The following is a 12,391-nucleotide window of genomic DNA, read 5'->3' on the forward strand; positions in this document are numbered from 1 at the left end:
TTTACCACTGAGCCACTGGGGAAGTCAAAAAGCTAATGACAGAGGTTGCCTTTTTTTGAGAAAATTCAAGGGCTGGGAGACTTGAAAACAATTTTTTAAAATTCGTTGTGAACGTAGTACTCAAAAAGCTCACTTCTATAATGCATGAATCCATTTTTGCTAACTTTTACCCTCTGTGGCGCTAACACGCTAAAAATATGCCCTAATCTCTGCTTTGAAGGCAAGGGGTGGGGGTGGGAAGGAGGACCTTTTATTTCCTCGGGGAGTGAAGCCAATAAAACGTATGAATAGATCCAGCCCAACCTCGTGCTCTGTGTCTCGGGGGCGGGCTCCGCCTTCCCCCAGCCCCATCCCCAGCTGCGCCCTCGGATTCTGCCATCTGGCGGCTGGAGTCCCGGCTTCCTCCTTAGAGGGCAGCAGCGGAGCGTCTCGGGGACGCATGCGCCCCAATTTGCGCCCGGGGAATTAAAGAGCGAGAAGAAAAGCCCCACCGAAACCCGCGCCCCAAACAAAACCCAAGTGGAGGAAAGCGCGCGGCTCCGCAGCTCCCGCAGAGCAGGCGCCTCCCGCCTCGCCCGCGTCGCCGGCCGCGGCGGGATGCGCACGGACCGGCCCGCGACGCCCCGGCCGCCACTGTCCCCGCACCTGGACGCCGGTCGGGTGGCCGCGCCCCAGCCGCGCTCGCTCGCCGCCGCGGCTCCCCCCGAGTCGCCCGGCGCCGGCGGGGCACCTCGCTCTCCATGGGGCTGAGGGACTGGCTGAGGACCGCGTGCTGCTGCTGCCCCTGCAAGTGCCTGGAGGAGCCCGCCGTGCCGGAGAAGGAGCCTCTGGTCAGGTGGGTGCGCGCGCCCCGGCCGTAATCTGGGGCTCCCTGGCTGCCGCCGGGCACCACGGACTCGGGGTACCCGTGTGCCCCTCTGAGCTGGGGAGGTGCGCTTGTTTTAAGCTCACACGGAGGCACAGACTGAGCCCCTTGGTTCCTCGAAGAAGATCCTGCGCCTTGGGGGTTGTTCCTTGGGTAAAGTTTTTGCCAGAATGCACAAATCCTTGGAGGCGCCTGAGACCCAAGAAGATGCGTGTGGGAAACAGCAAGAGCTTGGGTGTAGTTCCCCGGGCAGAGAACTACCGGAGAGAAGTTTGCACAGGGGTCCTATTAAATACAACTGTGATTGTCTGTTTCACAGGCATATTTCAGTGAAATGGGCGGCTGTGAATTTCTTTAACCCAGGAAAAAAGTTGGATACCTTATCATTCAATTTTATTAGGAAGAGAAGACATTTACAGTGATGGAGAGCAAGGAAATATTTTTCACATTAAAAAAAGTACATATTTTTCTCAAAGGACAGTGGAATGTTGATTCATGACAGATTAAGCTATTAAGTGTGAGGAAATTAATGCACGGTAGCAATGTGCTAAGTGCCTTTGTGAAGGGACCATACAACACGGCTTTGTTCAGGGCTGTGATTGTAAGCAATTATTTTATATCTTGACTGCTGAAATCAAGGTTTCATTTCGGCATGACTTGGGGGTAGGTAGGGTAGAAACAAAATATTTAAAATGAAATTAGGAATTAGTAGATGAGGCAAAATTCTAGGGTTTTCTAGGCAAAAACACGGAAGCTAGTGTTTCTTATGAAATATGCAACTAATATGATAAAGCTTTCACAACTTTTTAAAAACACGATTTACCTTTTCTTACTCTATCAAGTCCAAACACTCCCCTTGACTTTTGAGATCTTACATAACCCCTTCCCTCCTGTCCACTCCTGTTTTCCGGTATATTACACACTGTGCACTCTTTGACTTAATCAGACAGGCATCCTTACTGCTCTACAAACAATCTAAGCTTCTTATTCCCTCCAAGCTTGTTTCAAGTGGTGACCTTTATTCTTCCTGCCTCTTCTTAAATGCTGGTTTTCAAGTCTCCTTCAAACAGTCAGTCGTCTTTGATTTTTTCGTTCTTATTCATCTTTCTCTCCTAGCTAGGGTTTAGAACTTGCTATCTGCTCCTCATGGTTTAGTGAGCACATATATACGTAAACATGTATGTCCTGTTTGTTTTCTGTATATAATATACACACCATACACAATGTTTTTGTTTGCTCCTGCAATGGTGTTCCCACTTCGATTATTAGATTGTTGTGGGCAGGGAGAAACCCAGTAATCTACCCCTAGTCTTAAAATAGTGGATAGCCATCTGGAATTTCAGGCTCGGATAATACCCTCAATTTGTCAATATTCGTAGTAACATGAAATAACAGCCTTCAGCTTGGTCTCATTCTCAGAGCCTTGGGTCTTTCCAGTATTCTGTTGGGAATTGCTATTTAAGATAATAGTTCTGGTTGTTTTAAAAAATCTCAACCCTCTCCTGCCTTGGTTTACATTGTAAGTCAGCGAATTTGCAAGTAATCTTAAGACATTAGAGTCAGTTGGAGCAGAATAGCATAGTGCTCGTGAGCCAGATTGCCTGGGGTTAAATTCTAGCCTGGGTGACCTGGCACAAGTTATGAAACTTTTTGTGCTTTAATTTCCTCATCTTTAAAATGGGAATCATAATAGTATGTACCTCAGAGGGATGCAGTGTATAGATACCTGCATGTTCTTTCCTGCCCAAATCATTAGAAGGTCTAGATTGAAATCTTTTTTAGATGTGAAATTCAGTGCTTTTTAATACATTCACAGAGCTGTGCAGTCATCAACATTCTTAACTCTGGACATTTTTCATCACTCCAAAAAGAAGCACTATACTCATTGGCAGTCACTTGCTGCCTTCCCTTCCCTGCCCACTCCCTGCCATCCCCCAGGCCCACAGTCAACCACTGATCTACTTTTTGTCTTTGGAGATTTACTTCTTCTGGACATTTTGTATAAACGGAATCCTTCAATATGTGGCCTTTTGCATCTGACTTTCACTTAGCATAATGTTTTCAAGTTTCATCTATGTTGTAGGTTTATCAGCACTTAACTCTTTTTATTGTTGGATAATATTCCAGTATATAGATGTTTTACATTTTATTTATCAATTGATAGATATTTGGGTGATTTCCACTTTTTGGCTTTTAAAATAATGATTCTGTGAACATTAGTGTACAAATTTTTGTGTGTGGACATATGTTTTTGATTCTCTTGGGTATATACCTAGAAGTGGAATTGCTAGGTCACACAGTAAATTGTACATTTTAACTTTCTGAGTTGCCGCCAGGCTGTTTTCCAAAGTGACTGGTTTGAAATCTTGACGTGGTGAAGTCATATGGCCAGATGGTCTTAATTTTTATTTTATTAAGAACTTCATTCTTCATGTCAGTTTTTTTTCATTTATAAAAAAAGATTTTATACAGACATTGCCTGCCCTCAACTGAATCCTTTATTCCATCATAAAGCAGTGGTTATCAAGCTCTATTTAATCCCCCAAGGCAATAGTGCTGGAAGAGATATGGTTGAAAGGAAGACGTGTGTCATTTGTGTGCGTGGTCATCTGCAGTCCTTTTTCAAAACAGACCAGGGAACCTCATTAGTTCAGCAAAACTAGTTTTTAATCTCAGCTCCTATGCCAACCTGACATTGCCACTTGTGGTTTTTAGAAATATTTATTGATTTATTTGGCTGCATTGAGTCTCAGTTGTGGCACACAGACTTGGGAGTTGTGGCAGTGCATGGGTTTTGCTGCCTCGCAGCATGTGGGATTCCAGTTCCCTGACCAGGAGCCCAACTGGTGTCTCCCACAACAAGGCAAATTTTTAACCACTGGACCACCAGGAAAGTCCCTGTGTTTTTGATCTTGCCTTGTTTGCTTTTTCTGGAATTTTGTACTTAAAGGGAATGGCTGTCAGTTGTCTGGCTTGCATGTATATTTTCCCATGAGTTCTTTCTTTGCCCTTTCTCTTGAAGTATGCTGGGGCCTCCCCTGATGATAAATTCATCCCCATGTTGCTGTTTTCTTTAGCTGGCATCCTCTGCTTTCCCTTGTGTCGGGCGCAGATGTCTTTAAAGTGCAGTCAATTGTACCCCCACCTCCTCCTTCACCTCCCACTCATCATGAGATCTGGTTCCTTCCCCTGCATGATTACATGAAAACTCTTCTCTTGAAAGTTACAAGAGAAAGAAAGCTGCTGGTCTTTTCTTGGTGTACATGGAGTGGTGTACACGGAGTGCCCCGTGCTGACCTTCCAGGCCTGATTTCCCATTTCCTCATTCTCTGGCCTCTGATTTCACATTCTCTTGTCTCTGTGCCTGTGATCAATCTAATCCTGCTGGTTTCCCTTCTGGTGTTGCTGTCAATGGCATAATTGTTAGCTAGACATCTTTTTGTTTGGTCTACTGCAGAAGATGAGATGGTTAGATGGCATCACCGACTCAGTGGACATTAATTTGAGCAAACTCCAGTTTTTTCCAGTAATCATCTGTGGATGTGAGAGTTGGACCACAAAGAAGGCTGAACACTGAAGAATTGATGCTTTTGAACTATGGTGCTAGAGAAGACTCTTGAGAGTCCCTTGAACAGCAAAGGAGATCAAACCAGTCAATCCTAAAGATTGAAATCAACCCTGAATATTCATTGGAAGTCCTGATGTTGAAACGGAAGCTCCAATACTTTGGCCACCTGATGTGGAGAGCTGACTCATTGGAATAGACCCTGATGCTGGGAAAGATTGAGGGCAGGAGGAGAAGGGGACGACAGAGGGTGGGATGGTTGGATGGCATCATCGACTCAACGGACATGAGTTTGAGCAACCTCTGGGAGATAGTGGACAGGGAAGCCTGGCGTGCTGCAGTTAATTAGTTAATAAGGTCCTAAAGAATCAGACACGACTTAGCCACTGAACAGCAATAGTGACCAGATAAAATAGGTGTTATTCATTCCCCATTTTATAGGTAAGGAACTCAGGGCTTAGAGTGTTTAAATAATTAGTTGACAGTCACAACTGGTAAGTTGGAGAGTCAGAATTTGAATCCATGTCTGTTTGACTTCAGAGTTTATTCCTTGCATTGCAGAAAATTCAGAAAGCTACCAAACAATTTCCAAGTTTAACTGATAGTGTTTATATCCTAGACACTGGTAGATGTCACTAGCTTTAGCTCCTGCCCATTGTGACTCTTTTCTCCTTTTCGCCTTTCTTCTATGTCCTTCCTTAGTTTAATTCTTCTACTTGAATGCAGGGGCAACCTGACCTTGAGAGCCAAGACCAGGAGGAGTTAAGAAACCTGAGTTCTTGTCCCAACTATTAATTGTCTGTGGGTCTTTGGGGAAGTCTTGTAACGTCCTTGAACCTTAGTTTCTTCTTCTGTCCAGGGAAGGCATCTGACTTTAAGGTGCAGCCTTGAAGAGCTGTTCCAGGCTTGATGTAGACTGTCTTCTTTCTGTGGCTTTATGTCAGCTGAAATTCTGTTTGACATGGAATACAGGGGCAGCAAGGTTGTGTGTAGTCCTGGGAAGGAGCCTGAAGGCCTCTGATGTGTGAAGTGAAGTGAAGTCGCTCAGTCGTGCCTGACTGTTTGCGACCCCATGGACAGTAGCCTGCACCAAGCTCCTCTGTCAATGGGATTTTCCAGGCAAGAGTACTGGAATGGGTTGCCATTTCCTTCTCCAGGGAATCTTCCTGACCCAGGGATCGAACTCAGGTCTCCCACATTGTACAAAGACGCTTTACCATCTGAGCCACCATGATGTGTGAGTCATGACTATGATCCAGCTGCCAAGTTCGGCTTCATCAGCAAATATGTGAGTAGGCATTTCTAACAGCAGGAAGCTTAAAACAAGTCTAGGCTTGGAGAAAGGATCCATAGCCTGATGTGGGCTTGACACCAGGCCTCTGTGATAAAAAAGCCAAAGGTTTCATTCAGTCTCACTATTTCCTCACCTTCATCCCAGGTTTAGGAATGAATCATGTAATGTCCATCTTGTCCATCATCTATGTAAAGTTTGAAGTTCTGAAAGTCATTCTTCTCCACACTGTTTTTCTCAAGGAGAGTTAGTAACGATCACAATGACAACAAAATATCCATATGCACTGAGGACAGGAGGATGATGCAAATGCATCGTTTTGGAATGGCTGGATCGTTGTTTATTTGTTTGTAAAACAGCAAATGACGTTTTGACCCAAGATTTCATGTTGCTAATTAAAAGAAACAGTGGGGTACCTGTTATTAGGTTCCAGGACTGCTGTGACAAATTGCCACAAACTTGATAGCTGTATATTAAGGCATATATGTAGAATCTAGAAAAATGGAACAGATAAATCTGTTTGCAGAGTAGGAATAGAGACGTAGACATAGTAAGGAGATGTGTGGACACAGTGGGAGAAGGGGAGGGTGGCATCATTTGGGAGATTGTGGATGACATATATACATTACCATGTGTAAAGCAGACAGCTAGTGGGAACTGTTGTATAGCACAGGGAGCTCAGCTTGTTGCTCTGTGATGACCTAGGGGGTGGGATGAGGAGAGCATGGAAGGGAGGTCCAAGAGGGAGGGGTTATATGTATACTTATAGCTGATGGCAGATGGTGACTGCAGCCATGAAATTAAAAGACGTTTGCTCCTTGGAAGCTATGACCAACCTAGACAGCATATTAAAAAGCAGAGATATTACTTTGCTGACAAAGATCTCTCTAGTCAAAGCTATGGTTTTTCCAGTAATCATGTATGGATATGAGAGTTGGACTATAAAGAAAGCTGAGCACCGAAGAATCAATGCTTTTTAACTGTGGTGTTAGAGAAGACTCTTGAGAGTCCCTTGGACTGCAAGGAGATCAAACCAGTCAATCCTAAAGGAAATCAGTCCTGAATAGTCATTGGAAGGACTGACGCCAAAGCTGAAACTCCCAATACTTTGGCCACCTGATTCGAAGAACTGACTCATTGGAAGAGACCCTCATGCTGGGAAAGATTGAAGGCAGGAGGAGAACCGGTTGACAGAGGACGAGATGGTTGGATGGCATCACTGACTGGATGGCCATGAGTTTGAGCAAGCTCTGGGAGATAGTGAAGGACAGAGAAGTCTGGCATGCTGCAGTCCGTGCGGTTGTGAAGAGTCGGATACAACTGAGTGACTGAACAACAGTATATATTTGTTTTGCAACCAATAACAGGCCCTACACTCTGTTCTTTGGTGTCTTTTTTTTTTAGAAAATAATTTTGGTGAGGCTGTATATATCTAAAGAACCCCTGTACTGCCTAGAAAGGAGTTAAGACTTTGCTGTATTGCCTCTCATTATTTTTTTCTTAACTTTAAAAATCTTGTGTTTGTATATCAAAGACTGAAAACATACAAGCACATATACAGTGTAAAATACAACTACAGGGACTTCCCTGGTGGTCCAGTGGTTAAGACTTTGCCTTCCAATGGAGGGCAGGGGGGGTGCAGGTTGAATCCCTAGTTGGGGAGCTAAGATCCCACATGCCTGGTGGCCAAAAAAACGAAAACATAAAAAAGAAGCAATATTGAAACAAATTCAATAACGACTTAAAAAATGGTCCACATGAAAAAAAAAACTTAAAAAAAGAACAGCTACAAGATGGATACCGCCCAAGGCAAGAGATAGCTGTGGGCAACCCACACCACCCCCACCCTTGATTATATCTAGACTTGTGTGATGGTCATTTCCTTGCTTTTCTTGATAGCTTTTCCGCCTATGTATGCACCTTAAAAATGGACTTTAGTTTTGCCTGCTTTTAAACTTTATATATGCAGGATCAAACTGTGTGTGTGCTTGACTCTGTGAGCTCGGTCCAAGCTGGGGCATGCAGTCGGTGGTTCTCACTGCTTGATGGTGTATTCCCACTGATTCACCCATTCTTTGGTTAGTGGGTTTTATGGTGTATTCCCTTTGGTTCACCCATTCTGTTGGTGGACTTTTGGGTGGTTTCGAGTTTGGGGCTATTACTCACGGTATAGATTTTAAAGTCAGCACAAAAGGGCAAGTTGTTCATTCTTCAGCCACATTGGCCTCCTCCTGGGTCCTCAGATACACTCTTAGTGCCCTCCCTGCCTAGCATATCCTTTCTTCACTTACCCAGGAAACTCCCTCCCTCGATTCAAGTCTCTACTTAAAGTTATTTTATCAGAAAGATCTTCCCTGACCACGCTCTTTCAAACAGTACTTTTCACCCTCACTCTGACCCTTATTCCTTCAGAGGCTGATCACCACTAGACATGAATATATATGCTTACTGTCCGCTTCCTCTGGAAGACTCTGAGCCCCACCTTCATGAATTTAAACAGCTCAAAGATATTAAGAGCTTGTCTGTGAGTCCGGAGAGTGGGATTCCAGCCTCGTTTCTGCCATTCAGAGCCCTGTGACGCTGGGAAGTCACAAGTCATTCATTCAACAAATTGAGCATCCATTAAGTGTCAGGTCCTGTTCTAAGCACTCCACATACATCGTTGAGCAAAAGAGATACAGATGCTCTCCTCAGGGGGCTTTTATTATGGTTTTAGGGAAGCACAACAAAGAGTAAGCATAGTATTGATAAATAAATCAGAAGGTAAACAAATACAGTCATCCCTAGGTATCTGCAGGGAGTTGGTTCCAGAAAGCACCGGCTCCTCTGCACCTCCCCCAACCCAGGGATGTAGACCCTGTGAATACGGAGGTAGAGTCGGGGCAGAAGAGCATACGTGCAATTTTAAATAGATTGGTCAGAGTAAGCCTCGTTGAAGAGGGGATATTTAAACAGTGATATGACGGAGGGGAGGGAGCGAGGCGTGTGGATATGGGGTGGGGGTGGGGAGGGAGCACTATCATAGGAGAATCAGCCCGTGCAAGGGCCTGGAGATGGCCGCCTGACTGGTGGGTTCAGGGAACAGCAAAGAGACCAGAGTAGCTGGCATGTCACGTGGGGATTATGGACCATGATGTGACCTGGGCTTATATTCTGTGTCAGATGGGAGCCCCTGGAGGGTCGTGAGGGAGGGGTGACAGGAATTGATTGACATATTGAAAAGATCACTTTAACTGTGTTAAGAAGAGCGTTGGTAGAGGTAGTGGTTGAAAAAGGTGAAAGTGAAAGAAAGCATTAGTCGTTCAGCCGTGTCCAACCGACTCTTTGCGAGCCCATGGACTGTAGCCCTCCAGACTTCTCTTGTCCATGGGATTTCCCAAGCAAGAATACTGGCGTGGCTAGCCATTCCCTTCTCCATGGGATCTTCCAGACCTGGAAAAAGGTAGATCAGTGGAAAAAAAATTGCAGGGATTCTTTTGTAAGATAGAGGTTCTTTGACCTGGGGAGTGGTACTGGTAGAGATGGGCATTTGTTTAATGTGTGGTCAATAGGATTTTCTATTGGATTAGTGTTGGGGGTGAGAGAACCAAGGATGACTTGAAGGGTTTTGGCCTGAGGAAGGATAGGTTTCCCATCTTCTAGGTGGGGAGACTGTTGGTGGGGAGCTTTGGAGGGAAGGTCAGGGGCTTGGTGCACCATGTTGAACTTGAGCTGTGGACCAGGCATCCTCATGGAGAAGGGAAGAAGGCAGGCCGTGCAGGAGTCTGGGACTTGAGAGCGTGTCTGAGCTGGGGATTCAGTTACAAGTTTGAGAATCTTCCTCAGGAAGATGGCATTTAAAGCTGTGAGACCAGGAGTTAGTGTAAACAAGGCAGAGACCAAGGGCTGAGTCTAATCTTCCCGCACCCCAGTGTTTCCTCATCTGGGAGACAGAAAAATCATGCCTCCCCTGCCTTCTTCACAGACTTCTTGTCAGAACCATCTTCAGGCCTTTAAAGCACTGAATTTAAAGCAGTGAATGAAACCCGTGATGATGTGAGACTGTTTCAGCCTTGGGATGGAGAGACATGAAGGGTGAGAGCATGTCAGGGAGCAAGAGGGGCCCAGAAAAGCACCCGCAGTTTTCTTCTTACATATTGAGAAGGTAGATAGCTCTGCTGTTGAAGGATGTCATGAGACCAGGTGTTTAAACACTGAGAAAAGTGCCAGAAACCTTGGGATGATGTTTAGACTTGGGGTTCAGTCATGTTCAAACATTGGATTAATACTGATGTTTCTAAGCCTGGAGTCTCCCTTAGCCCTGTTGGTATTGGAAGAAAAGAATCCCGAGAGGTTTGGCCTCACACCCTAGGTGGGGTTGGGGATGGAAGCTGAAACTGCTCATCTTACCTTCTGGGAGAAAAGAGCAGCCTTTGCTTCGCTTCATGTGTGACTTCAGAGTCACCTCTCAGATGCCTGAAGTTCATAAAATATTTACCATCAGCAGATGGCGGCCAGGGGCGAAACGGCCCCTCTCACTTTCCTCAAACCTTTAGAGATCATTTCACAGGGGAGGGAGGGAGGGAGAGTGAAGCTCCGATTCAGTGCCCTCTTCTCCCTGCCGTCTGTCCTCCTGGGCTCTGTCCCAGACCCCAGGGCCTTTGCACAGAGTTCTCTTTACACAAATGTCCCACAGTGCTTTACAGGCTTGAGTGCACAGAGGTTCCCAAGCTTCTGCTTAAGTTGTTCGCTTTAGGTTTTTCTTCGCTCTGGACTCTCCACCCTAAGGATTCAAAGTTTTAAAACAAAGCAGATGCTGCCTTGCCTGGGTGATGGAGCAGGATGAAAGGAATGGGGAGCAGGGATCTTGGGAACCAGGCTGGTCTGACAGGTCCTTCTCTATGAGTTCAAGCCCTCATTCACTTTTACCTTGATTGGTGTTTTGGTGAAATTATTAACTTAATGATTTATTTAGTGGTGTGCCCCACTTCTCTAGGCCTTCAAAGAAACCAGGTTTGTAACTTGAATAGATAAGAAGAAGGTGATGGGAGTGAGGTCCAGGTGAGGGAGGGAGCCAAACGGAGTAGGGGGCTCCTCTGCAGACAGGACAGCCGCCCAGATCCTGAGCTTGAGAGCATTACTCGGATGAAAGTCATTGCTCACCTTGGGGCAGAAGCCCTTGGTTCTTTCCCCTGTTTTATATTGTCCCCTGGGGAGAGGATCAGTGACTAGGCAGGCAGAGTCTGAGACTCAGGGGTTGTCAGGGGAGCACTGCTCCTAATTAGAGGATGCTGGGGAGGCACTGCCTGTCCGGAGACATCCTAACAGGCCAGTGTTGACCTTCCTACAGAGCTGCCTTCAGGACTTTAGGTTAAGGATGGGTGGTACTCTTAGATGTTGGCTGGAGTCATATGTGTGTGTCTGTGTGTGTGTATGTGTGCGTGCTTGTGGGGTGGGGAGAAGAGAGAGAAGACAGAAATATTGATTAAGTGATTGTGAGAGGGTAGGACTGACTGGCCAAGGGGCTTCCCTGGTGGCTTGGTGGTAAAGAATCCACCTGCCAATACAGGAGATGGGGATTTGATCCCTGAGTTGGGAAGATTCCCTGGAGACTAAAATGGCAGTCTGCTCCAGTATTCTTGTCTGGGAAATCCCATGGACAGAGGAGCCTGGCAGGCTGCAGTCCATGGGGCTGCAAAGAGGCGAACATGACTTAGCTACTAAACAACGAGTGACTGGCCAAGAAGGCACCTGTCATAATCTTCTCAAAACAAGCCAAGAAATTGTGGCTTATGAAGCCAAAAGTGGCTAGATTACTCAAGGTCAGATGCTGTTTATCACCTTCCCAGGTTGCATTGTGGTAAAGAATCTGCCTGCCAGAGCAGACATGAGAGACTCAAGTTTGATCCCTGGATCAGGAAGATTCCCTGGAGAAGGGAATGGCAACCCACTCCAGTATTCTTGTCTGGAAAATTCCATTTGACAGAGGAGCCCTGTGGGCTAGAGTCCATGGGGTCACAGAGAGTCGGATACAACTGAGTGACTGAGCACACACCCATTCAAGTGGATACTGGTTAATGTCTAAACCTCCTGCATTAGGGAACTTGTAATGAGTTATGTCTGGGATTTCCTTTAGTACTTTGGGGTCACAGCTCTGTAACTTTTAAAAGTACTTGTAAAGCAGCTTCTCTGTGCCCACCCCCACCAGGTGATGTGGGTTGTGAAGAAATACTGAGTACATCCCGGTGACTCAGATGGTGAAGAATCTGCCTGCAGTGTGGGAGACCCAGGTTCGATCTCTGGGTCGGGAAGATCCCCTGGAGCCTTCTGCCAGTTCCTTACTGGCAACCTGCTCCAGTATTCTTGCCTGGGAAATCCCATGGACAGAGGAGCCTGGTGGGCTACAGTCCATAGTTTGCAAAGAGTTGGACACGACCCAGCAACAAACACTTTCACTTTTCACCTCTACCTTAGAGCCGTGGAACCTATCTTTCAACTTGTTGAGACAAACGAAACAGATTTGGGGAAAAATGAAGGACTGAGTTTCTGGAACGTAACTCAGGTTTCAGGATCTGAGAGGGATGTGTACTGTCCTGGTGAAAACTGTGCCCCCGGGTTTGGATGCCTTGAGGAGAAGTCCCAGGGGAATTTGCTTCCCAGGGAAGTCGGGAACCACTTCACACGTGGAGTC

General features: G+C 46.0%; 1 protein-coding gene across 1 annotated transcript in view; it reads left to right on the plus strand.

Moving 5' to 3' along the window:
• Positions 1-646: 646 nt before the first annotated feature.
• MREG (melanoregulin) overlaps positions 647-12,391 on the plus strand; it is a 71,156-nt gene continuing 59,411 nt past the window's right edge. The window contains exon 1 of the mRNA XM_040228552.1: positions 647-835. Within this exon, the coding sequence (XP_040084486.1) occupies positions 741-835 (95 nt within the window). The 5' untranslated portion in view covers positions 647-740. The remainder of the gene's footprint in view (positions 836-12,391) is intronic.

This window comes from Oryx dammah, unplaced genomic scaffold (genome assembly GCF_014754425.2).
Source record: "Oryx dammah isolate SB20612 unplaced genomic scaffold, SCBI_Odam_1.1 HiC_scaffold_27, whole genome shotgun sequence".
Classification (NCBI taxonomy): Eukaryota; Metazoa; Chordata; class Mammalia; order Artiodactyla; family Bovidae; genus Oryx; species Oryx dammah.